General features: G+C 41.2%; 1 protein-coding gene across 1 annotated transcript in view; it reads left to right on the top strand.

The window, feature by feature from the left end:
- The window catches only part of LOC128895839 (HIV Tat-specific factor 1 homolog), a 52,164-nt gene that overhangs the window by 15,375 nt on the left and 8,902 nt on the right, over positions 1 to 27,887 (top strand). Inside the window, exon 4 of the mRNA XM_054158781.1 lies at positions 24,491 to 24,660. Within this exon, the coding sequence (XP_054014756.1) occupies positions 24,491 to 24,660 (170 nt within the window). The remainder of the gene's footprint in view (positions 1 to 24,490; positions 24,661 to 27,887) is intronic.

Below are 27,887 nucleotides of genomic sequence, written 5' to 3'. Positions count from 1 at the left end.
CTGTATAGTCAATAAATACTCATCTTGCAGCACACTGTTAGCGATAATCAAAGAAGTTGTATATTTATTGAAATTATCTACTGGAACAGTATAACCCATTAATGGCTGGAGCCGCCATTTGGGAATTCTGAATTGGTAAGTCGCGATACGAATGCATTCATAGTTTTATACTTTGAACAAGTAAACTAAGAAATAATATTAATAAAGAATTAGGTTATTTTAAGATAAAAATAAGCTTCTATGGCTTCATAAATTCTAACGTACTTCGTAATAATAGCACCAACAGCTTCGAGTTAAACATTTCTTCGTGGCCCGGTTACACATCGGTGCCCGCGTTAATTTCTTCGACAAATATGACAGCTGTCGTTTTTCGGAGCGAGCACGTGCAGATTCGCAATTTCCGCGCAAGAAGATCCGCGCAGAATGCATACTTTCCGGTAAAACGCTTTTTGTACCGCGCGCCTTGGTAACAGCTGAACAAATATCATTATCTTTATCTGTATTACCTCGTCCTTGAACTCAAATACCTTCTCTATGTGTGCCGGTGCATATGAATTTTCGCGTTAACAAAAGTTAAAAATAGACGCACGTATAGAGGCAGGATCGTATGCATTCTTTTGTCGTTTGCAATCTGTTTTTTTTTACGGCGCTTTTCTGCAGGTATACTCGGTATGCTTACCTCGTGGAATCTATTAACCGTGTTGCTGGTTGGCTGTTTACGGTTTACAGTTTTGATAAGGGAAGGCTTTAGATGTACCTGGTAACAGTACGCGGACGTAGAACAGCACGTCAGGTTAGATTAATACATACTAATGTAGAAAGTCCTCTTACAATGTGTAGACTCTCTCTAAATAGACTGGTAGTTATAGCGTTAACCTGCACGAGAGGAACTTGCATTTCAACCTTTCGAAGTTTAAAGTTTAAATAATCATCGAAGGGAACCCTAATCAGGGATCAAAACATTTATACAAAGTAAACTACAGAAAATTGATCTCTTCTCGTACCTTGACCACCAGCATCCATGTTAACCCCCTATGGGCCCGTGTAACTTTCGGATCACATGCTAATGTATCGGACTTAAAAATCGTAGGATAAATATAATTAATCGTGCAGTCTTCCGTTAATATTTTGTAGGTTCCAAATGGAGACTATTTCGGGCGTTGGAGATATTTTAGACTTCCGAACATTTCCGAGCCGACATTCCCAAGATTCATGAAGCGTGCCTTCCGCAGGTGTCGTTAATCATTGTTTGCATTCTAGCGAAATACTCCTTCGCGCCGTTTTTCATTTCTAACTCTGGACGGAATCCAGGAAAACCGAGTGGTTCCACGTTAATTCATATTTACTGTCACGGGCCGCCGTGTATTTTTATTATGCGCACCCTATTGCCGCCGGACGTTCGTACCCGATCCGAGGTTCGAGTCCAGTCGCACGATCCTATCTTAATTGCTTCGTTTCATTTCGCTTCATTTTCCCCTTGGACGTTTTTGCCCCGTTCTCGAGACGAACACGCCCGTTCATCTGTCGATTCGTTTCTCGTTTTGTACGATTGTAGTTTGCGCCTCAACAGGCTGTAATTTTCTCTTAATTATACGAATTACAATATCGAGACGGTGGCTTCCTGTTTCTCTTTTTCCACGTGATCCGAGTGATTCATTAAGACGCCTCTCTTGCGGAATAGTGGCCCACGTACGCGAGCAACGCGTTTTCGCTTACTTGGACTGATGCACAGGATTACGCGCGTCGCGCTTTCGTTTCTCGTATTTAACTTTCAGACTTGAATGTTTTTTTCTCTCGTACTAGGACTAAAATTAGTATGGAAAAAATTAAAAAAAAAAAAAAAAAATATCCTAATAAAGTAGCTTTCCAAGAAAACTGGTGTTTTGCGTTTTTTAAAAGTATCCTTGCTATGAAACGAAGAAACGGGTCAAAATGAAGCGAATATAGCGTGTCTATATATCGCCCCGGCTTATTTCCACGTGTTCGACTAACTATAGCAGGAATAACCTTTTAACCTCGATTATGGAAAGTTTCAAAATTCGATATCGCACACGTCAATTTCGACGCCCATGCGCGCGATTAACTGTACCAATATTAGCCCTTTGCAATCGATAAAATTTCCCGGCGAATGAACTGCCTACTCGGAACAGGTAGACCGGCAAAAAAATTGGTGCGCTCCTATTATGATGCCCTCAGGGGCTGTAGTTCGATTGTAACTGCAGTACGGGTTTAGCGATCTCGAGGCACCCGAGCTGTAGAGGCCCTGTTATGTACTAGTGTACTACTGGTATCCCTAATGGAAGAATTATGAAGAGAGAGGTATCTAAGCAAATGCAAAGCACGAATTAACACTAAACCTACCGTCATTTTATTGCTACCTACTTCTACCTCAATCGGTTAAATTACAGTATTTATTTACGTTCAAGTCGTCTATTTAAAAAGAAAAAAAAAAACATGAACGTCCGTCGTCAGTCTCTGCACGCGGGTGTTTAATCCTCAGCAAGAGTTCACGGACGCAAATTGGCGTGGGAGCAAGTCAGGGTGAGACGTTTCCCTGAAAATTTACTTAACGTGACAGATGGCGACAACATGGCGTCGTAACGGGACCTTTCGAGTTTTATAAGAAACTTTGAATGGATTCGCCGGCGGGTCTTTCGGGTGCGGAAGGGTTAAACGACGTCGAGAAGGCGAGATAAAATCCGGTCGCGAACTACCCTTCAGAATGCACGGGGGACGTCGATAAATTTTCGCGACGACTTCGTTAACAGCGGAATTGTCTCCGTGAGATGTAATCCCCTCGAAAAATGATGCCTGAGCAATGCTCAGTGAGCACGCCCAACCTGGAAGAATAACGATTCGACGACGTTACGTGTTCTCTGGTCGAAGCGGTATCAATTGAACGTCGAACGTCCGACAGATGCGGATGTCAGATAAATGTCCCGTCTATTTAATTGGCACGCGACCGACCGTGTTCCACGGCCGGCCGCCGTCACGGTATTTTTGAAATAGGCTTACACCTAAGTTTCATTTACCGCGAGCTTCATACCGATATCGGGTTAGTAGAATCCTTGGCGAACTTCGATGATTAGATTTTTAAGGGTACCGCCAATGTAAAAAAAAGGTCGTTTCATTATTGTCGATGTCCCGAAGGAAGAAAGGGATTTTAACAAGCTCGTTAAAAAGCTCCCTGGTAGCTAGCCAAAAAACGTTGGAGGAATCGGGTATAAAGAGCGTTTTCAACTCGTCCGCCGTCCAAGTTCGTTGCGTTCGAGGGTAGTCCCGAGCGAATTCATTTTGCGAAATTAAATGATGCGAGCTCGGTATAAAATTCCGAACTTTCCGAAGGCTCGTTTCCATTTTGACGCGCGCTTTGTCACGGGGCGGAGGTTACGCGTAGTCAAAGAACGTCGTCGAAATTGGATTAACGCAGTTTCAGTGCTCGTAAAGGGAGCCAATTCATGTCGTCGATGCATTGTCGAGAAGCATGGACGCGGCGAGAAATTGTATAGAAATAGATTTTTCATAAAATGTATCAGACGACGCGTGAAAGGTATACGTATCGGTATTTGTTCGTCGCCAGTGAAAATTTGTATCAGTGGAACGGAACGATAGGTAGCATATTTTTTTTTTTTTTTTTTTTTTTTTTTTTATCTAAAAATTGTTCAAGTTTCGGTGCCGTGCACTATGGAATTATTCGATTGTTATGTAGAACCTCTCGAGCTCGATGCATTTCACTTCGATATGTATTCCGATATTTTCGTTTTAATTTGACGCTGCTTCGAAGTTATTTGCGATTTCACTACGATCGTGACGTTTCAAATATTTAAAATTTCTAAAAATAATTTTTTCTCTTTTTGTTTCGTACTCACACTAAAGTCAAATGGTATCCCTTTACGCTTTCACGATACCCTCAAAGCTCCTGTGCGCTCGATCGCTTTAAAGTTTCATACTCGAGTATCTTTCATTCCATTTCCTGGCATAACATTCCAAAAAGCTCACGTTGAACGTGTTCAATATTGAACGGTACAATAGTTGCAGGTTAACAGTTATTCAGGAATAATAAGCAAGGCTACAGCGAAGTTTGTTTGTTAACCTTCGTTTCCCTTTAACGTGTAATGCTTTTAGAAGTTTGTTAATTACGGTATTGCTGTAGGTTTGATGTTGACATAACAACTGACGGTATTATTCTACCTTTATCATAACTTGGCCGTCATCTCTGAGAAGCAATTCGTACAATTACTTCTGGTATTTAGCGAAGCTGTACAAATTCTTGTTTAATGTAAAATTCCTACTGATGTTAGGTGATTTTCGTGACGATTACTTTTGAAACGTGTGCTATTCATCATTAGGGTGGCTGGAAAGTAATGTCGATGTTTATATATTAAATTCAAACAAATAAACGGATGCTCCCGGCGTATTTCAATTATTTTTATAAAGCTTAGGTGTGCCCCGAATCTTTTAATGGTTCACATTCATCGCATGGGATACTCGGGATGTTTTATAGGGCGCGTTTAAAAATAATTTCCTGCGTTAAACCATTTGAATTGCGAATGCACGGGGTAGAGCAATCGAGCGAAATATTTTCGAAACAATTGTTTCGGAAACGGATTTCTAGATATCGATTTGCAGACTCGAGCACGTTGAATGTGTAACGTCTGCATTGTTGGAACACTGAAAATACAAATGACTCTGTAAGTGGTAACAATATGGTCATTCTACGCGAGAAAAATGAGTGCGAGGAAGGAAATGATTCACAAATTTACAAACGAATTTGTTTGAAATTACGTAGATTTTCATATAGAAAATCAAATGTTACAACGAGAGAATCAGGAATTATATCAAATTGTCTAATTCATCGTGGCGTTTATGGTAGCAATAATATGGAAATGGACGCGCATGCAGTTTCCTGTAGAACTAATTGATATTCCACAAAATTTGATCCTCCACTTCGTACATTTACAATGTATAGAATCACGTTGTAACTATACCTTCAACTGTTCCAACTCATGAATTCGAGAACGGTACTTCCTGGAACAATTTTCCACATGGCGTTCACCTAGACCGCTAATTCTTAACCACCGTGACCCAAAGCTGACACGGTTTGAAACAGTACGAGAGACTTTACCGAATAAAAATCTTTTAGTAGTTTTATAACAGTAGATTTACTAAACTTTTATTACTTTCCAAAATCGGTACAGAAATATTATTTATTTCGTCTCTGTGTTCATTGAAGGAATTTGTCTAAATTAAATGATAGGTTTGATGTTTTCAAATGAATTTCTATATATTATATACATTTTTCATTATATTATGGACTAAATTTATCAATATATATATATATTATTTAATTTAGATAAACTTCTTCGATAGACAGTATTTATGAGACTGACTGTAGATTACGGTTGGAATTCGACTAACAATTTAGACACTGAATATATACCAAACTCTGAGACTCATTTGCGATGCTCTTTGATGCATCCCTAACGAAGTCACCCATGATGATCTGAGGATGCCCGCAATCAAAGATGAAATTGTTAGATCTAGCGACAGTTATCGTTCCCTCCCATCGAATCGTCAGACTTCTCTCGCCTCGAGGTTATTTCGCCTCGTAGACCACACGTACAGAATGCGAATGCGTTGCCCATTAGATCTACCAAATAGATGCTTTACGAGCAATCTCCGATTATAGAAGCGGCATTCGCTTCATATATAATTTAAAAATAACCTCGAACCCATGAGAACGTAACTCTTCATCTACGCGATCGCCATTAGACGCTTGACGCTCGCAATAGCTCCTCAACGAACTTACGAATGGGTTTCTGTAATATGACTGTGGGAAAGTTATCTTGTGTTTCTCTTTCAGCTCTTACAGCTCTGTTACATAAATGTTCGTCTCGATTTGATTGCTATTTTGAGAGCAAAAGTATTATGCACTATTATCAGTTATAAGTTCGAACAAGAAAAAACTGTATCGATTAGAAGTTACTCAATTCGTTACACAATCAGCTCAAAGATTATGTGCGCAATTGGGATCGAACGCTTTCGTCGTTTCCTCTCGAATTTAACGCAATTACGTTGTAAGTATGTAACATCGGTGTCAATTGAACGAATTGTATCGTCACTCTCTAGTTCCTCGAATTTTCGTAAGTCGAATACTCGTAGCTAGAAATATCGGGAACTCGCCAGAAAGGTGAGCACCGTTCGTTTGCCGAAGGAATTTCGCCGAATGCTTTTCGGTGCAGTTACGCGCGGATCCCCGAAGAAATCCGCTTACAGGCTTCGGCGTAAATAAATTTACGGGTGGTTCCCTGGCTGACTCATGCGCGGCGCGAGAAATATACAAGTTTTCTCCCGGTGGCTGTTCGCCAGCTCGATTACTCAGATGTTGCATCGCACCGCGGCGTCGGTTCTTTTGACTCTCGCCCTGTTTTTCGTGTTTCGTTTAACGGGTTCGGCTGGGAGATCGGGCTGGGGCAGCGACGAATCCAGGGCAAACGATTTCACTCGGAGTTCTGCTTAAATTTTTATCGGCGCGCCGGGATTTCAGCGCAATTCTACGCGATCCCAGATAAGCGTGGTGTCTTGTAGCTAGTCGGTCCGACTCTCGCGTAAAAATTCCACGCGGCGCATTTTTCAGCACTTTTTTCAAACCAGTTCCCGCATCTGTGGTTCCCGAACGCCTGTTCGACTATCTTTCGAACAGTACGCCCCCTTAGATTAGTTTTAGTTTGGTTTAGCTTGTTTCGCGGTTTGAAGAAAATTTCAGTAAAATTCTGTCTTGAACTGGTTAAAAGAGCAACTGTAAATGAAATTGTTGCTTTCGATCTCAGTTTGGAGCAGGAATTGAATCGGTGCTAGAATATTATATAAGAGCTCGTGAGAATGGAAGCGCAGGAGGGTTAAAGGAGCGGGAATCAGAGTCGAACAAATGGTCGTATCTGCGAAGCGACAAACCCGATCCAGCGTATATCTCGACCGGCTACCCGAGCGGATGCGTTCTTCTTTACTGCCGGGGTCGATCTCTGACCGTTTTCCGCGAAAGGAAACACGATCGCTGTGTCGAAACGGTCGATGGCAGTTAGTTCAGGTAGAACTGGAATTCAAGTATCAATAATTTAACGGCGTCTCGCGCGGACGTCGTCAGACCGCGCGCAGTGAACAACCGCGGTGGAATTTCTCCGCGCGCGGCGCGAATTTACAACCATCCCGGAAAAATGTTAACCAGACGAGCAGGTGTCAAGCTGCAAGATCACCGCGAGGTTAACTAGTTCCGACATCGTTTTCATCGTGTAAGCAAGTTTCGACTGAGCACGGTAGAAACAGCCGAGGGATGCTCCCGACCCCGGGAATTACGAAAATTGTTCATTGAACCATAGACTGCATTAATCCGAGCGTTTCATTCAATGTAAAATTGAATCGATTTCGGTCGTATTCAAACGTTAAACAATTTTTGTGCAGGCTTCCATTACTTAAAGTACATATTTTTCATTTCGAAATTGATATTACAAGTTCGCATTACGCTGCAAATTCATTAACGTGGTACGGCTGTAATGTAAGTTATAATATCCGAGTTGAAAATCCTCTGTCGCTCGAATAAAACATTTCCTAATTAAAAATCTGCGGCGTGCCTTTAACGGAGTTTGAAGTTTGTAAAACTTTTTACCAGAGGCCGAACGTTTCCCGAAATCGCATGTTTATTTGTTCACACAGGATTAAGCTAGTCTATAATTAGTTTTCGTTTACTCGATTGACGTAACCTCAATTACGTATATTTTCCGCTTGTAGTTCTTTATCCGGCATTTCATTTGAAGCTGTATTAATTCTCGATCAACCGCGGAGGCGTTCAGCTATTATGAAAAAGACTGGTCGGTGTAAACAATTGCAGAGAGGTTTATTATTGCTCTTTGAACAAACTTTTTTCTTTTTATATTACCCCACGTCCAATTAAAAATTCGATCTAGCTTCGAATTATGATTTTAGTGCCGATAAGTATATTACAAAATTCTAGAGAACCTCTGTTGAAATTTATGCCACTATTATTTCGACCCTCTGTTTCATCGAAACATAAATCGAACGAATTGAATCTTGGAAATTCGAGGGTAGACGAGCACTTTTCTCAGCATAAAGAGTATTATATGTTATTATACCGATGCCGGAAGGACGAAAGAATTTATGGGGATTCGGTGGTCTGGTTGACCCTGCAACCTCCCTTGCAACTGGTCCTGTAATCTGTCTTTTGGGAGACCTGTGGTATCGCGATCTTCGCTTGAAATTACGATGGTTCCATTCTGCGATACTAATTCTCGTTCCTTTATTTGTAGTGCGGTCTTGTTATGCGTATTAAAAAACCGACGAGGTTATATAAATATTTGTCGAGCCAGCAACGAGCTGCGAGTCGCATTAATTACCTACGACTGACCTGAGATTTAGTTACGCACGATATATTCGCGAATCACGACAAACCGCGAAATTGGATGCGACGAGAGTTTGGCTAACATAATTTTATTCGGATGAACGATTCGTGGTAATGCTACGGTGCAGAATTGAAACATTTCGCGATGTTTTTCCAACGAGCGGTACGCTCCGGCTAGATAAAAAAATAAAAACCAACTAAATGTATTCACTGTTCAAAATGTATATTCGTAGCTTACTCATCTCTAACTTCCTCCACCATTTATGCCATGCGTTGCAACATTCTCTGCTTCTCAACCTTTCCTAAGGCGAGGAATTCGAAAAATGTCATCTCTCTAAGAAACAGTGCCCCTGTAAAGTTTTAATGAAAAATTGAAAAAGTTTTGCAATAAGGATGTAACAGCTCCGCCAAAAATACGAGGAGGGAACTGCGTTCTTCTGTGCAATAGAAAGATACGTTTGACATATTTATCGGAGCACAATTGCAACAATTGTCAAGAGATTATCGGATTACCTAATATGTCGCGAGTCCGATTGTCCTCGCTTTTGGATGTTTTTCGATGCATTTCAACTTTCCATCGCGAAGGTTGCGGACAAGTATAAGGTAGTATCTTAAAATACATCGCTCGAGTGATGCGAGTCAGTCTTCTTCCACTCGAACTGCTCGATACGCTGTGGCAGAAACGCATAAAACACTCGACCGACCGGTTCTCTTTAACGAACTAATCGATTCAGATACATATTTACTAATGGGTATCTTATCGTGGTCGCGCTATCATCCGGATACCGAATGTGCGCAGATGATTCCAGACCATTTGATTGATTTTCCAAACATTTTTTAATCATTCTTCCTTCGACATTGCAATTCGTTTACACATCGGTCTTGTTTCCATTTGATTAATTAACTCGAAAACATTTCTGGCTAACTATGGAGCCTCGTTTGTGTGAGCACATTTACTCGAACTTTCCATGTACAGAATTTTAACATTCAGAATTTTAACATTCCGAGAATTGTATTTAGTTTCCTGTAACGGGATCCGCGATTCGTAAGCGACGTATCCATTGATCGATTCGATTTTATAGCGCGCACGCTCGATCACTGGAATCCAATCGAATGAATCATCCGTGGAATTGCAGGTCTCGTTCTGTATCGAAGGTGAGCTGCGTAGGCGTAGGGAACGCGCAAGCGAATACTTCAATGATAACACGATCTCCTCATTTAGATAAATTAATCTAACTAGTACCTTGCGCACGCCTGGCTTCGTTCCCCCTTTATCGATACATCCTCCGAGCTTGAAGCTGCAATTATCTTTTGCCAATAGTCGTGTCTCTGAAGTGCAACGGATCCGCATGATACCTGTTTCGCGCCGATGCAATTAAAATAATGGCAGCAACCGAGATTCCAATTTCGCGCAATATTGCAACGCGGCGAGGGCATATCTTTTGATGTAGATATCCGATACGTATTGCGTGTAAACATTCGTATTATATTTCCATTAATATCTACGCTTGATTATTTGTTCGTTTTTGAGGATAGGCAGGAACAATTTTTGATAAAATAATGCAAATATAGTTTAGTGTTGAAGCTGATGCTCCTTCTAAAAATGTTAGGTGAAATCACGATGACCCCGTGAAAGAAGAAATGGAGAGTTTACGGTAATTAATTTCACGATCACCCCTTCGCCCTTCTGGGTTGGTGCAAGTGGGAGCAGTTTGGTCAATACTGGCTGAACGAGGTTGTAACAGTTTTACGAAAGTGTTTATGATTTGACATAAACTCATAAGCCTATTAACCTGGGAGTCATAAACCGAAAGTAACGGTTTACGACAATGCACGGTCCCTTTACTTTGGGTATAGTAAGGAAATTAAAGAGGGCGCAGACTACTTTAGAAGACTATTTATAAAGTCAGTTTATTGCTTTACAGTATTTTTTAATCTTCGTTATTTCGTTACCTTGAATTGAGTGCCGAAGGGTGAAGCATCCCAGGTGTACCAGATAAATATTTGTATTGTTACAGAAGATTCGAGTGTATGTTATATTTTTCGAAGTTCTACGATCGATTTGCTTCAAATAGAAACCGTACAAGTGGGATGAGTGACGCAGAACGGAAAAGGTGTGATTTTACATATAAAAGTAATTTCCGAATATGGAACAAAAATTGTTTCACGTATTCGAGGAAATCGAATTGAAGATTCGTTTGGTTCGTTAGCGTTAGCCTGATTCTGGACTGATCGAATCTCGCTGTAGACTTCTTTAACTCCTTTTTTTTTTTTTGTATTTTTAAACATTGCCAATTTCCACTCTACTTTTTGATGCTGTTATTATGCGTATAAAGTCGACAGTTTTTTTTTATTAATTCAAATAAAGGAAGACGGTGAACAGTCTCGTAAGACAATTAGTTGTGTACACAAACCGACGTCTACTTATCGTACGCTTCCTGCATCAGCTGCTGGCGACCCGAAGATTGCGGCAATTTCACGTAATTAAATGTCGATGTTCGAATCACTGCCGACTTCCATGCAATTTTCCGGATTATTAAAAATTTTGCATAATTGATTGCAGCGTATTATGCGGCAAAGTGAATAACTGCACGGCATCGTACTAATTATTCAAATGGTTTTTGCCTTTGGAATTCTCATTATTGTCGACTGAATAATGGATGGACGGCGCATAACCGTTTCGATGGACATTTATGGGTTTTTACCAGAAAAGTATACCGAAGCAAAAAGACAAACTCTAGGTACAGATAAAACTATTGCAGTATGCGATATAGTACATACAGGTCGTAGTTGTTCATTTCTTCAAACTCGAACCACTGAAATTACTGTCGTCATACATTGTCGAACCTGGTAAACTGTTCGCCAGGTGACGTCGTTGTAATTTTTTAAAATCAGGTTTCAACGTTCAGAACATTCCCTACCTCCGATTCGGTAATTGGATAATGGCGGCGAGGATACGGAAACGCGGTTCTGCGATCTTACGCGCCTGCGAACGTATATTTAAAGTCGTCTCGTTCCTTTTCCAGACTTCCATTTAAGGCAGCTGCGTGTACGCATTGACAATGACCCCGCAATTATAGTTACACCGTTCATTGCGAGGGAATGGTAGTGTTTATCACCTTTCATTGGCGGTTGTTCCCTGAAGCTTAGATCGGATTGTTAAAACTTAAATACAGGCCCTTAAAGGAAACGAAATTAATCATTTCGATGCTGCCTGGGTCGTTTCGATCTGCGATAAACGTAATGTTGCTACTCCTATTGCTGCGATATTCCGGTTGTTCGTTCGTAATCAACAAAAAAGAGGTAAACGCAAGTTCATTTGTACGTGGTATTATGTACGCCGATAATTAGTCGTTCGCACGAAGAATGTCGTTTATATAATGACTAAGAGTTGAGTGTTGCAAATGTCGCGCAAGAAACGCCCGCAAAAAAGAAGTTGCACACTCGGTATCGATTCAGCTGTGTTACGATAGATTAATGTGCAATTACGAGGTAAACGTGTGTTTTCGAGGAAGCACGGGTTTCAGTCTTTTCCAACGGAGAATGGGACATGCGATGAATAGAATGTTCGGAACGCGTAATACATCTCCAGCCGGTGCTCTACGTCGCAATTATGTTAATTATCGATAAAAATCACGGTATTTCGAAAATGTTTCCGTAAACCGCAGGTGGTTCGCTTGAAATTCCGAAGGATCGAACTGCTTAGATTTTAGGAATTATTTATTATTTATTTTTCACTATGTTGCTTTCCAACTCTTTCGAAGAATATTCGCAAGCGTTTCGATCGTCTTGTTTTCAAGAGCCGTGATTTATTCGTCCGTGTAAATTCAAGCGAACGAAGCGAATTAATATGCGTCGTTTTAACAATTTCCGGTACACCATGGTACGTCACTTCTCGCTGCACTTCGGTGCACGCAACCAGGGGAGTCTTCAGTGTGCATCGGTGACAGATTTGGATAACCGCCAACTTCTTAATGATGACAGACACTCGCTAACTGCATCTGCCAACGGAGATGTCACGTTCAGTTAAAACAGTACCGAATCTCGTAGATTTCGCGCAACGTCTTGGTATTACCGAGTCGGTGTTCAGGTAACTGTTATCGATGATGTCTCGAAGCCCCACCGCGAGATATCCGATCGTATTTACAATAACCGTAACCGATAATAATCTCTACTGTCATCAACGAACGAAAGGAATAATATTATACAAAATTATCGTTCGAATAATTATCTGCTCTCGAGCTTTTAGTCGACGTTAATATTACTTCGAAAAATGTAAGACGGTAGCAACATTCATTAATATCAGCGTCGATCCGGTTGATTAACATTCAGGCTTGCAGCGTTCGTATCACTTTGCGTTAATTGAACCCGCACATAATTGAGCAGGCATCGGCGTCAACGCAGAGGGGAATCTTGTTAATATTCTTCGCGTTCGAAATTTTTACGTTTAGTTATTTATTGCGCTCGCGTTCGGACCTTTCGCCAACAAACTGCTTCGTGATTGATAATGGCTGTTACTCGTCGTAATTTATTCTCTCTAAATTACAGAGAATTATCAGCTCTTTGAAACTGTGAAATATCTCGAAGGAAGACTCGGAGTTCATCAATCATAAGGCTATAACTCCATCTGTTTGTTTAGTACAGGTTGAACATGCTAATAATTGGCGTTTAGGCTCTTGAGATTGATACGAAAGGAATAGAAAGAATGTTTTATTCTAGAATCAGATTAATAAAACTCTAATTCTAATTTTAGAATAAAACTTTAATTCCAGAGCTTTTTCTTTAATGCGTTTACATACGAAGTTATTAAAAATTAGATTGAACTTACACCAGACGCAAGTAACGGCTATAAAAAGCCAATTTTCTATTTCCAATTCTATTTCTTCGATGTTCTTCCATCCGTTCGCCACGAATTTAAAATACAGCTCTATCCCTCCAACTGCATTTCGCTAAAATCAATTTGCACGATTTCCCGGTATTGGGATTCAATGCACCCGCAGTTGCGCCGGGCAGTTGCAGTACTCCGTTGCTAGTTTCTCATTATTGATACTAGGAACGTTGCGTGCTCATAAGAGATCCGCCATGCTCGACGGAAACGCTTCCCCCGAGCTTTTCTTTCCGGTAATGCGTGTGAACAGAGCGACGGCTGTACGTAAACGCGTTTAATAGCGTTACTTCGCTCGAATACGTTTACCATTGCGCAATGCGTTCACCGAATACTGGGCCAGTGCGTTCTGACGAGTGCGCCATGTGCTAACCTTGATTGCACTTCTTGCGAGAACCAGTAATTAACCGAATCGGAGCATTTGAAAACTCCGTGGCGTGATTCGACACTCCTAGATTGCGCATTGCGTTGTCCCGACCATATTTCTTCTAAAAAAAAAAATTAAATCAGCACCTCTGCAAGATCTTTCTCTGGAACCCTCGTCCTCTAATTAGCTTTCGCTCGATGTCTTTAAATTGAATTATCTCTTGTTCTGATTTTGTATCATTCCTATTTCGATATCATCCGATAAATTTTAGCCGAAAACGGTGTATTATATTACTCAAGCGTTACGTAATAATATCCGAGTGTATATCCACGTGAAATATAAATTTATCGGGAAAGCCAGTCGAAGCATAAGCGAAATATGTATTTCAGGTAATATTTCGGATCGATGTGGCATGATTAATCGATCATCCATCCGCTGCCCGTGAACAGTCCAAGCTTAGCTATTAACGATGGTCTTCGGTCGAAGTTAATGATATCGATCGTAGCTTGCGGAACGAGTTAATGAAAATTTCTCTGAAGGGAAATTGGAGTGATGTATCCTTGATCTGAATATCTCGACTTGAATCGATGCTTTTACGTTTCTTGTTGAATTACCAAGGTGGATAAAATTTTACTTAAACAATGCATGACTAATATTCTGTTTTATCGAAGCAAAGCATAGGAAATATGATGAATATTTTGCCATCGCGGTCCTATTTCTGGAACGTCTTACGTAAGTTTTTATCGCGATCACAAGCACAGGATTGCATCCGATGTCTCGGGTATGAATAGTCATACCATGAGTGGGCACGAAACGGAACGACAATGCATCAGACGGTAAATATCCGCGTGACATTGTCCCAGGAAGCGAATAAATCAAGTTTTACTCTTACGGTAGGCACCATTGATAATCGCGTGCAGGAAGGTCACTCAACCCCGAGGCAATAATTTACCTTACGAGACAGGCTAAAACTGTGCATACTTGTGCATATGCACAGAAGACGGTAAACTTCATCCGGGTGAATTTACACTGTACCGCCGCAACACGGAGAACGCGAGAGGGATGTGAAGATCCTCGACGGTACTGTTTGGACTAGCCCGTAACTTACACAATTTTGCTATTTTCCCCGCGTTCTTTCGTTCGCGCAAGAATGGAGACTTATGACTACTGTTCTTCTTCCGTCTCTCATTTCAAACGCTACTTCGTTTAGGTTCTTTCTCCAGTTTTTTTCTCAGAGATACAATTCCACCCGCGAACCACCAGCTTCGATAGAGAAAACCATTTCGAAATATGTAACGTATACAACAGCTATCGATTCGAGGAATGTTACACGTAAATTACTCGCGAATGGAGGAGTAATTTTCGCAGATTTATCGAATTATGTATAAAAGTGAAATTAAATTTCACTCGTCTTTCGACTAGGCCGATTCGGCATCGCTTTGAAAGAGCTTTGGTTAATTGCTTTCGTAAAACGCATCATTTTTCTCTTACTTTGAAAACCGTCACTCATTTGTAATACTTTACACTTTTAACGAAGCGGAGGATGTATTTGCGCGCATTGAATAAGTTGCTCAATTTGAAGCGTTACAAATTTATTATACGGGAATTTAATTGCGTTTTCTTTTTTGTGCGTCATTTTTGTGCGTGTTTTATCTTGATGTAGCAAACAATGGAGTTACGAAATCAATTAAATTGGAGAATTAATTACTTTCTCCTCTGCGCGGAGTTTTTGGGTTCGGTATTGAAATTGGGTCGTGCCTACTTCTTGTGTCGATAACTCTCGCGAGCTCAATTATGAAATTAATTTATGAGAGGCAAAGAGTTTAAAGTTTTAAAGATATCTATTCTTGAAAGTAATGAAATTGTCTAGTCTTAGATATTCGAGATTTTATAGAAATTGTGCAAAGTAAACATCGTTATGGATTATTTCGATATTAATTTTTTAAACGAATTGGTATAACGAGAGACTTCATCAGTTACGTCTATATTGCTCTGTTGGCGATTAGCTAGCTCCACTTTTGAATTAATAACCGATCCTTTCATTCATAATTATTAGAGTGCTCGGGACAGTTATGGGAACATCAACTAGGGGAATGGATTAAGCATGAAAGACGAGAGAAATGCCGAGTGTTCGATATAGCACATATTCAATCTTTAATTTTCAAGTATTGGATACCTTGTTGAAAAAGAAAATTACTCGAATAAGCAACCCTCTGATTATTTCTAGTTTCCAAGCTAGTTTTAAGTACGATACACTTATTTTATACGTTTCACGACCGAGTTAAAATCGGATGCGAATAAGGATAGTTTATTTCTGATAAACTCTAACGCGTCAGTTTGCAGTCATCCACGTCTGCCGTAACGTTCGATCTAAAAATAGGAGTAATCAGACCAGTTATCGTTGTTCTTATCCAATTCTGCGTATAGCTCGTTGTCACAGGATGCATCGATCACAAAAGCATCATTAAGATTCGATCGGTATCTTTTTAAACGGGAAAACTCTACCCCCCGGATATCGTGCTTGATTGCTCCTCAATTTTCGCTCATTACTTCTTTCTCGTCATCGCGATCGCTTGATCGAACAGTGTCAAGCTGGCAAGCGTCCAACGTGGGACGTATACAAGATCAGGGTCGGATCGAGGCACTAGCTTTCAGAATTTCTAACCGCAGCGTCGATGAAATACATAAAGACAAAGACAGAAGAAACTTTCTAACTAAAAAATAATAGTTAAGTAAATTCATGCAAAAAGACGTACGTTTTAGACGTACTTCTGTAAATGATGAAGTAGAAGAGGAACATGCAATGCATGTAGATCAATTCTTGTTATCCAAGAATGTAATAGCGATTAATCATATCGTGGTCCTCGCGGCTGTGATTTGAGAGTCGAGAAAATCGCGATCCTTCGCGGCGCGCGTGAACGAATGTAATTTAAAGCGGCGCGCCAATTGCCGTAATGCGAGCGACTGCAGAATGACCGCGGGAGGTGCGCTGGGTGGTCCGATTATGAGATCTAGGTCTAAGATCCCGAGGATCGTGTCGAGGGTGCTGCTTGGCAAGAATTGCACGCCCGGCTACCGGTTGCATCGCGCGCGGGAAATTGCTTGCGCCCTGACGTCGCCGCCTTTTAATTTCGAAATCATCCGGACGTATCCGCTCATCCTCGCCAAGTGGCTTTCGCGGAAGTTAAATATTTGGCTTAGAATGGAGTCTTTAAGTCCGACGGAAGGCTCGTTACGAGGAGGCGATTTCTTGAGTAAATACGACCATCCACAGTAATCCTATAAGCTTTGATCTGGAATCTAGGCACATTTTGTTGGGGCTTCTTGAAAGGAGAAAAACGAAAAATTTCCGCGGTATTTAAACGTTTCGCGAAGTGTTTAAAAAGATGATCCGTGTTTCGTTAAGAGTTTGTTATTTATCGTCGCGAATGCTAGTACAACTTTCTCGAAAATAAAGATGCTTTCAACAACGTTGAGCTTGGCTTGATAGTGCAGTAATGGTTAAAATAGGTCAATTCTTGAGGCCGGTTCGTACAGGTTTTCGATGTTTATGATAAGAAATAAAAATAGTACGTGAGGTCGATAGCCTAGAGCCGACCGATCGTTAACCTATAAATGTCGAGCTTCAGACACTGACGAAGTAATAGCGATCGAATAGCAGGGTGTGCCATAAATTTGGAAATGTCTTGCGGAATTACAGCACGAGCAAACCTCAAATCCTCTTTTACTGTAAATTTTGCGTTCGGCGCGTTTCTGCTTTATCTTGAATTTCACAGACCTTCCAAATCTTCGAATAGAGTTCCATTATTTCCTCTTACCGCTTGACTATTCGATTAACACATCGAAAATAATTTATCTTTAATTTAGTATTTTCCGTGTATTCAATTACTCTGTTTGAATATTTCGTTGGCAAATATTTTACAGTCCCTTGTTAGGGCTCCACGGTTTACTTTGTCGTAACTGTTATATTTGCAGTTAAACTATGGCCTTCCTCGTTTTGTGACGCCACTATTTCAACATTGTGGTTTTTCTAATAACGCAAATGACGACGACACGGTAATTCACGGTTCAGACCAATTGACCTGAGAACGTCAGATCTATAGAAAGAGTCTCCGGAGTCACGTGTATAAATTTTACTGCTTGAATTTTATTTCTAACCAATGATACAGCGTATCATTCAATAATAGAGGATAAAATGACAGAGGGATCGTTAATTTAATAGATGTTATACAGCAGATGTTTCCTTCAGGGATGCTGTGGACTCCTCGGTAAGGCTGATCCAGCAAACCATAAGCTAGCATTCCCTTATATCGGAGTCGATCGCAATATCTAGTCGAGTCTAAGGCAAGGTTTGCTGGATCAGCTTTATTGAGCAGCCCACCAGCTTGCCTGGACGAAACGACAACCATTTCGATATAACATCTATTAAATAGATAATGACCACGTGTAACGAAAGTATCCAATTCCTGTATATTTATAGTATTAAATTATTATTCATTTGCTATACTATAAAACGAGATTTTTTATCATCGTCAACAGAAAACTTTTCATTGCTACTTCAATTAAAAATAAAATATCGAAAGGTTCCAGGTTGAGTAACACCGATTACTTCAGTTTATATTATATGCGGAGAACTATAATATTATTTCTCCATTCGACGTCAAAACGCCGCCTTTCGCGATTGGCATTAATTAAATTTCGACCGGAACATTCGCGTCGCTGCGGTCCGATAAATTCCATGTTTGCATAAAACGCGAACAACGATGGAAAATGTGAACGAATATTATTATCAGCGATATATGAAATTGCCGTGTGACGTGCATTTGAACGATATTTAACCATTCTTTTGTCGTTTCTCGATTAAACGTCTGCACGAATTAATTTGCGTTTACGTTTCACCCAGAAACACTGAAAGGATGCCCAAGTATTCATTCACGCGCGTTCGGATCAAATTGTCCCGGTTCGAACTGAAACAAATCGAGCGGGTACGCGAGGAAATAAGAGTTTCCCTCAATGGTTCGTAATCCGCCCACATTTCTACGAGCAGTTCCAGAGTTTCTAAAACGGCAGTCGATTTCCTGTAACTTCTGTTCCTGGATGTATCTCGTTCACGGCTAGGAATTGAATAAATTTCTCGTCGGTTACGGCGTGTTCTACAATGGCTGGGGCGCTGTTAACTCGACGTATTGCTACTCAGAAACATAACGCATCTCTCATAATTTGCATACAATGGCGTACAATTCGAGCAAGGAAACTCGGGGCCGTTGCGATGGCGTTTTATTCGAATTCAATGGGGATTAAATAGATTCCGCCAATATTGCTGATGCACACCACGCGGTAGTTCAACAGATTCGTTACGTAATTGCGCATTAACAGATAAATTAATTGGACTGGCGGATTCCGAAAGTCGATCGCTTGTTTAATTCGGCCAATCGCGGTGCGAACCGTTCGATTTCATTTTTGGGCCGTTAATGAACCCCTTTGTGTCGCGACATCGAACAGGATATGATGTAGATACTAATGGAAAGGAATAAATGTTACTGGAATACTAAATTCTTGATATTTTACTATAAAGTAGTTTTAAATTGTCGGACTCTCGTTAGCGTAGAATCGAAAAAAAAGTTAGGTTCGGGATGTTTCCAGATTGCATTTACTTTAATTGTTCAGAGAAGTTGTATTTAATCATACCCCCTGCAGCATTACTTATTTAAATCCTAATCGAGTAAATTATTTTCAAAAACATTTCGATACGTCAAGAAATGTTCTTGTTCCGTTCCTCCGGCTCAGAACGATCTCAGCGTTACTTTCCACCAAGAAATCGATTCTTTCGAAGTTGTAGATCAGAAGAACTTCCCAAGTTAGGGAATGGAGTCTCTTCGACAGACCCACTCCCATTCGATTCTTTCTTTAGCAAGCTTCAGCCTCCCCCGAGGTGTATAAATCTTCAGGTTCATTGCCAACAAGCGCACGCGATGGTTACGCGCGTCTTACCGTCTTTGGTCGTCGATTCGCGGAACCCTAAAAATATCGAGCCGTCACTTTCGCGTTTCGGTCGCGCGGTTCAGCAGCCGATAAAACGACCGAGCAGCGGTCTCGTGGGCGTATGGACGATACCGCGAGTCGCTTTACGTCCACTTAACCGAGGTGAAAACGAAACGGTGGAACACGCAGGGAAACAAAAAGCCAAATCCCGCCAGCAGAAAAACGAGCGGTGCGCATCCTGTCCGACGCGCGTGGGTTCATTCAGCGAGGCGCGCTCGCGATTTTTACCTGTCGTCAGTGCCGATATTATATTCCCGCGGCCGTACGTCACCGCGTGGGTGGAGATACGACGATAAACCGGTGGGTGGATGCCGGCTCGGACTGTGTGTTTTGTTATTTCACGACCTCGTTTTATTTTCTTTTCTTTCTTTTTTTTTTCTTTGTTTTTCCCCCAACGGTGGCCAACGATATTCGGACGCCACGTAATTCGGGGACGCGATCGAGCGGCGAAGAGCATCTGCGGGGATTTCGCGCGCCCCAGTAAATCAATTCCATCTCGTGCGCTTCGGTTTCGAACCGATGGGAATAATAGATGCAAATTATTTTGCGCCGTTCCTTTTTTTAAGAGTTTTCCATCGGGGGCTTTGGGATTTGTTTTTCGATAAAACGCGAACGATGTATGATGTCGATGATGAAAGACGAGGAAGGTGGACTCGCGATAATTAAATGAATAAACCGTGGAAAGGTTTATTAATATATATATATATAGGATAGAAGTGCGAGCGAAGAATGGGATCGTGACCATGGGAAGCCTATGTATAGGCGCGATAAAGCCTACGTATGAATTTTCAACGGTATGAAATATATCTGACTTTTTCTGTATTAAATGTATTATTACTCATCATAATTTTATCTCTTTGCATCCCATGCGTTCGAGGTCAACGATTTGCGTTAATGGAGTCAACAAGATCGATCTACATAACTCCCATCCACTTACCTTCCTTGTATGATCGAATCCAATAAGATCAATTGTTCAATGGAATTACTTGATCATGATCGGAAAGTGCATTCCGAGCGTTGTTCGCTCGGAATCGAAGGTTAGTGGAAAGCCTTAGAACGTATGGAATTGAGACATTCCCCTATAGTACCGCGTTAAAGCTTGTAATTTATAAAGTACGAGAAAGAAAAGTCTATCTGATCAGCATGAATCAACATTTATTCGAAATCTTCTGTAACATCTCCAAAAATATCTGTAATTAGATCTTGTCTCCTATTCGGACCGCTGCTTCTTGCTCCACAAATTGCATTTTGATTGCCATAGCAATCTGTGCCTTTCTTGTAATAACTAATTGCTTTTCCATTGCATCGATTACACACAGCACGGAAAAAACATTCGGCGAACGGCTCTCAATTTTACTTCTCTTCTTCAAGGTAAATGATCTATTGTATCATTACGGCTTCTTTTTCATGGCTCTTGGCGAGGCTTTATGAGCAAGCCAGGCGAACAATTTTTTAGGTCGTCGTTACGCGAGTGACTTATTCAGTATCGTTACGTCATCGTCCGTGTCGGCGCCACTAAATCTGCATATTTACTCATTGAACTACATTACTCGTTTGCGTACCGTGTCTGGGTATTTTTATTACTTTTGAATGTGCCTTTCCAAAAGTCAGAAATTTCCCCATTCAAAAGATTGAATAATTGACAGCTTTTGTTTTATTATTAAGGAAAAAGCTGTGTCCGAGCAGTAAGGTATCCGTAAAAATCAAACTTTACAGGCTATCAGAGATGGCCTGAAACCTAACACCAAAGGTCGAAAACGCTATGAATAAATTGCTGGACACGGTTTCTATGACACGCAACCGTTTCATATTCAACCAAGCAAGTGTTCGGGGCAATTAGTATAATTAATTTCTAGTGGACTTAGACTCGTGCTAAATATTATTATTATCGCATTTCCCTGAAAGTTCTGACGCTTCCCCTCGAGCGCAAATAATGAGCGCGCAGATCACTGCGAAATTACTCGGATTCGTTCAAATAATTTTTTAAGCAAGATTCACGTTTCCTGGAAGAGCAGCGAAACAAAACAGTAGAAGTGGAACGTTTGCAACGGTGCTGGACAAACAATCCGATCGAAATTGCTGCTCTTTCGCGAAAGTTACTTCGGTAAGGAGATATTGTAGAAGTTTGAACATTCGAGCTTTGCGAATTCTCGTTTACGCGTCCTAGTTTTATTTAAAATATACGGAGGAGTTGAACAACCATTTCCACCTTAATATCGCCAAGATTACGCGAGGCGGAGCGAAGTTTATTTAACATAAGATCCATAGGCGATGGCACGTAGCGGTATGCGTTTCTTCATCATTATTCAGGTACTTTAGAAATACGAGGACCATCCCTATTTTCTGAATATTTTGAAACATGCAGCTAATATGATAAAAAAAAAAAAAAAAAAAAAAAAAATATGGAACTATCAGTTTTCTTTCGAAATACGAACTTGTTGAAAATACATTTTCATTCTATAGTGAGGGAAGGTATTACGTATATATATTGAATCAGTAAGGGAACAGGTTGCCCAAGAATGTTTATCTTTCCGCGAACGATCTACATCATTAGTCGGCGACGCTATTCGTTCCTTATTCCCGTCACGTCGACTCCTATGACTCTTTCCGCGATGAAGCGACTCACCAAAAAACCATGGAAATCGTACGCAACGAGATTCCGTGAAACTGTACTCGCACGGCAACTGGTCGTCAATTGTGAAAGTTTCGTTGTTCGTCGGCACGCGTTCCATCAGAAGTCAGGCAACGTTCTGTCGTTAGACACAGAGATGAGCAGAATTTTAGTCGAATAATAGACGTGAAATAAAAATACCAACGATTCTACTTTGGTTTTAAATCGTAATGTTAGGAAAGCCGGGGTTGGGATTTAAACGCTTTGTTTGCACGGAGGATTTCGAGTCGAGCGAATATTAATATCCAAGATCAATCTTTTCGACAAGTGTGAAATATCACTCGAGAGCGGCGCCTCTTTGATCTAGAAGGCAAACCAGCCGGATTTCATTTGCTCTATTCGTTCGCGCGAGATATGAAGCAAAGAGCGGTGCATGCATAATGCAGAACAGTGCATGACGCTCCGGCGTTAAGTTTTAATTAAGCTCGGAAGTACATCGGAGCGAATGCCGACAATTGCTGAATATGATATAGATAGGGTCGTGGGGAGTATCGCTCGATCTGAATTTAAATAAATGTCGTGCCATGAACTTTCTCCGTGGTACACATAAAATATTCTTTTATACGGGGTGCGTCGCGCAACTGGGTCGCATTTCCTGTTTCGTTGGAGACGGGGAGAAACGACAGAAGAAAAGGTTGAATGGCGTATAACGAGATCTATTATCGACCTAACTCGTTATTATTACGTGCTTCTTGTTGTACAAGGAAGAGATAACGATGAACCTGTAAAATGCGGATTAACAAGCATTTCCTGAACAGTTGATTCATGTTTATCCATAAAAGAGTTTCGTATACCTTCTTTGATACTCGGCGCAGGGTTAGTGGGGTTAAGAGAAAGCAAGTATTAATTCGATTAAGTCAACGAGCTCTTAACAAAATAACGATCCTGGTGTCCTCGATGGATCGCGGTCATCCGAGGGTTAACGATTTCACCAGTTGGATCTCGCTCGCGAACGAAGCCTGAAACTTGCCCGAGAATTGCCTTCTTACATCGACGAAGGTGTAGCGTACATTTTTATCCTTTCTATCTGTATTTTGCTAGCCAGGAAATAACTTCAAGATAGCGTTCGAACTTCCCAGTGTTTCGACGCGAGATATCGAAAACACGCGAACGTTTCCAGTCAGGCTGTTCAATATCTTGTTCGAAACGCGACGATAGCGAGCACTACGAAGCTTTCGCTGATTTATTCGCGACACACCCTATATGGCGACAGGTGATAGGCTAATACGCACGGTGAGAATTTATGTCCGTGATCGGACACGATCATCTCCCGGCATCCGAGACTCCGCCATCCGTGAACGACGTGAAGTCACGGTTATAATTGTTGCGATGCCGTGCGTCGCGGGACTCGGGCATACAGATTGAAAATAAATCTGACAGAACTACCGGTTCTGTCCATTCCGAGATATTACCCCGTGCGAACCATTTCTAGGTTATCTGTCGTATGTGGTAATCTGTAGATGGAAACTTAAATAAAACTAAGAAAGAAAGGATTAATGGAATTCCTGTACCTTTCACTTTTCTCGAATCCAAAAGTATAGCGAAAGCCACGCACATTACGCGAACGCTTTTTCACCATTTTTGAAAGGTCGTATTTCAAATCGCTTTATAGGTTTAAAAACGGACCATTGACTAACAGCTGGCAGGAACAATGAGCTCCAGTGCGGCGTGGCCAATCGAAAGTCGTCGAGTTTATATCGAGTTTTTTTTTTCCAATGCGTCGAATCGTATTCGCGAACACGCGAGAACTGGAGTCGATTAAGTGCTCTTTTTTTTTTTGTTAAACGTTGAGTGCTAATTATCGATCACGCGAAAGTTTTAATATTTCATTCGACGCTTTGAATATGACGTTTCAAAGCGGTCGGTCGCAGATCAGCGTTAGTTTATTCGACCGTTGCGAGGACGAATTAATTAATACCGTTGAGCGTGAATTGCCAACAACGCAGACTTTGCGTACGGTTTTCCTTTGAGCGATCGCCACTTCGCACGAAATGTGAATCCTTCTTGGAAACAAAAAAATACTCTGTGTCATAGGACAGAGAATTATAGAGTAACTTGGTATCGTAGCAGCGTTTATCGCGTTTAATTAACTCTTCGTCCTGATTGTTTCAGGTCGAGTCGGTGGATTTGGCGCTGAAGATCTTGGACAACTCGCAAGTCAGAGGGAAAACGTTGTCTGTCCAAAGGGCGAAATTTCAAATGAAGGGAGACGCGTACGACCCAGCCCTAAAACCGAAACGGAAAAAGAAAGACAAGGATCGGCAGAAAAAGATCCACGAAAAGTAAGTTCGATTTATTTAACCCATTCGCTATCAACTACGAGATGTCGCGTAGTTCAAATAAATTGCACGAATTATAATCACGAATTATTGCAAAAGAAGATCGTAAATTTTCTTTTAAAACAACAAATTTAATATCACTTTTTATTATCAAAGTAATAACCGGATTACATATCTGCATTAAATCTTGATGCCCAAGTGAAAACGCTTTCAATTAGCCAGTGATTGAGTTAACGAATCGTTGATATGCATGTCATGTTGCGATGTCATTTGTCAAGGAATTACGTGAATTAATTAGGGTAGATTTTTGCACGAGAGATTCCCGTCTGTAATCAGCACTCAGAACTGTGTACGAGTACTATCATCGACTGAACCAGTTTATAAAACCATTAGTTACGTTCAAGTCACTGCTCATCTAACGTCTCAACCACTCTAACCGTTCGCGTCCACCTAGATTCCACTTTGCTTCCATCATCATGATAAACTAATGTCTTCGGTCACGCTAGGGCTTCGATCAGGGATGGGCGAATTTACATAGTTACTATAATTATAGTAGTTACTAATTTGGTATGTAAATGTAGTAGCTGTTTGATAGATGTGGAAATTATATTTTATATTGGACGGATAAAACGTTATCCGTACAATTATTCAGTCGATTGAATCATCGAGAACATTGTGCTTTTACACTGTGCTAGGATTTTATGTGCATCTAATAATTTTTGAAGTACACGAAAACGAAGACGTTTCATGAGGAAAAGGTGTTCCGGACAGGACCACGAGCGCAACCCGAGATGGTCGCGTAAATCAACCCTTAAAGAGCACCGAATAATATTTGCCCAAGCCGCGAGTGTTGGTTAGAGAGGTTAGTGTAAATCGAGCCGAAACGACGAAGGGTGTCTCGATTCCGTTGAGATTGAGCGGGAACATATGATACGCATTCTCGAGCGGATGCCAGCGTGAAAAGATGAATGAACCAGTCCGAATGAAAAAGAAACGCTGGAAATGCTCTAAGACGGGATTTTACGCGGGGAACCGAGCGTGAGAATTCGCTCTTTTCACGGATTCCTTCAGATGACGGAAAAAAACCCGCCGTTGGATTTTCTTTGATCGCATTTTGTTTGCGAGCGTGAAACGACTGAATGTATCTTCCTCCATTTTCCCTCCTGGAAAAGGCGGAGGAATCGCTGAGCGTGTCGTTTAGCTGACGGTTTGTAAGGTCGTTTGACATCGTGGCGCATTCACGATAATGCCGCGAAATACGCTATCTCCGCCGTGAAGAGATTTGAAGTTGAATTGGGTTGAAGTAGCACTTCGGTTGAATCAGTACTTGTGTTGAATTCTTAGTGTGCGTTATTTTACCTAGATAAATTAATAGATCTGCATTAAAAGTTTGAGATTGAAACACTCGTCTGTATTACTTAATTATTATCTTGGACTCAGTTCAATTAGAACCAAGGTACACCGTCGGTAATAGGCTCCTTTGAGCGTGCGAAAGAAAGAAAAGTGGACCCAACAACTAAACGAAGGACTTTCTTCGGTTTTCCTATAGTATCGTAGCAATTTGTATATACCGATCCCTCTCGTTCTCCATGTACAGCAATGTCGATCGATCGTTTATTCTAAGGCACAATTGCAACAGCCAAAGTTAGTTTGCGGCTTCGTCGAGTTTCTCCTATTGCCAAATCGAAGGATTTGGGGTCGCTCCCCGGCCGTTACGCAAGACTCGGTTGAAACCGGATGCCACGGAGGAACCGGACCAAGTTCGCCGCGGCCAGACTGCTTGGCGTTGGCGGGTTCCGGTAAATGCAGCTGCGAGACTCGATTACTCACGTCGGGAGGCCACGGCTCGCGCATATAACGCGTCCCGGCGCATCAGCTTGCTGGACTTTCTTACAAGCGTCCACTTTCCTCTCTCGATCGCGAGCAAAAAGGCTCCGTTCTTCCTCTCTCGTTCGCCAGACGCATGCGAGCCTGTCTCCCTGCGGCGCGAGTTGTTCTCTTCTGGGCCTTTCGGCTATTTGCTCGGCAAATCGGTGCATAAGATACTAACGGATTTTCATGGCTCGAGAATCCTTTGTAACTGTTTCGTTGTCCGTTACTTATTTTTAAAGCATCTATCTAAGATAACAATACGATTCTGAAAATTGTTCTCAAATATTTCGTAAGTACGGGGTATATTAATAACGACGTTAGAAGCAAACAATCGTCGTTATTAAACAAGAACAGAGCGCACGACTTTCCATATTTTATTTTAGACTCCAAAAACCGATCCCGCAGGAACTCACGTGCACGAGTAATCATCGGGCAATCGATACCATTGCGACCCTCAATTTTTTTCATTCAACAAACGTTCCTCAAACTATATAAAACATTTCCATTTTTTTTTTTTTGCTTAGAGCAAACACAAAGCACCGCCAATTTTTCGATGACAAACATCGAAATACCCGAAATATGTACGTAGACGTCACATCTGTCTCCTTTTTCGGAAAAATAAATTTCAAAAATTTATCTCACATATTTTAACGGAAGTTTAGCAAACGTACATAACTGTAGGCGGAAATTAATCGAAGATTCAAAGTATCATCGGACTTGATCTTTTTTGTGAACTATATCACCGCGTTAATAAACATGTACCGTCCTATTAAAAAGAATGTAAACTTACATGTAAATGAAGGTGCAAGGGTAATCGGTGCTAATGAAAATCGATCCCGTTATCCTTGATGAGAGGTTGGCAGGCCAATTTCATGTAAATTTCTTAAATAATCAATTGGACGAGTCATGGATACGAGTTCCATTATATGTTTCACGACGCATGTGGTTTATGCATGACGGTGGACTACTACGTTTCAAACGAGTGGTCGAACTCGAACCAGAGATTTAATAATAGATAGATAAGTTCTGCGCGCCTCGATGCTCGTTCTTGGGATTTCGATCGGCTAGGTTTTTATTTCGGGCATCGGTCGAAAATATTTATTCGTTCGATGATGAAATTTTCACTGACGTACATCGCTAAAGCTACCAATCCGAGAGGTACTAAACCTTCCATCAGCAAAAATTAGTGTCATTCTTTTTTTTTACCTCTTTTCCTGCACCGAGTTTCAAGATTGTCCCGAAGGCGATCGCGGTCTTCATTCCGAACCTGTAATTATTCACGCCGCGCTATAGCGTTCGCCGCGTAATGGCTTCGAGCTCGTTACTTCGGCGACCGGAGCATATCGCCTCGGAGTCGT

Source organism: Hylaeus anthracinus, unplaced genomic scaffold, assembly GCF_026225885.1.
Source record: "Hylaeus anthracinus isolate JK02 unplaced genomic scaffold, UHH_iyHylAnth1.0_haploid 5, whole genome shotgun sequence".
Classification (NCBI taxonomy): Eukaryota; Metazoa; Arthropoda; class Insecta; order Hymenoptera; family Colletidae; genus Hylaeus; species Hylaeus anthracinus.
The sequence above is the reverse complement of the archived record's forward strand: the minus strand, read 5'-3'. Positions and strand labels throughout refer to the sequence as shown.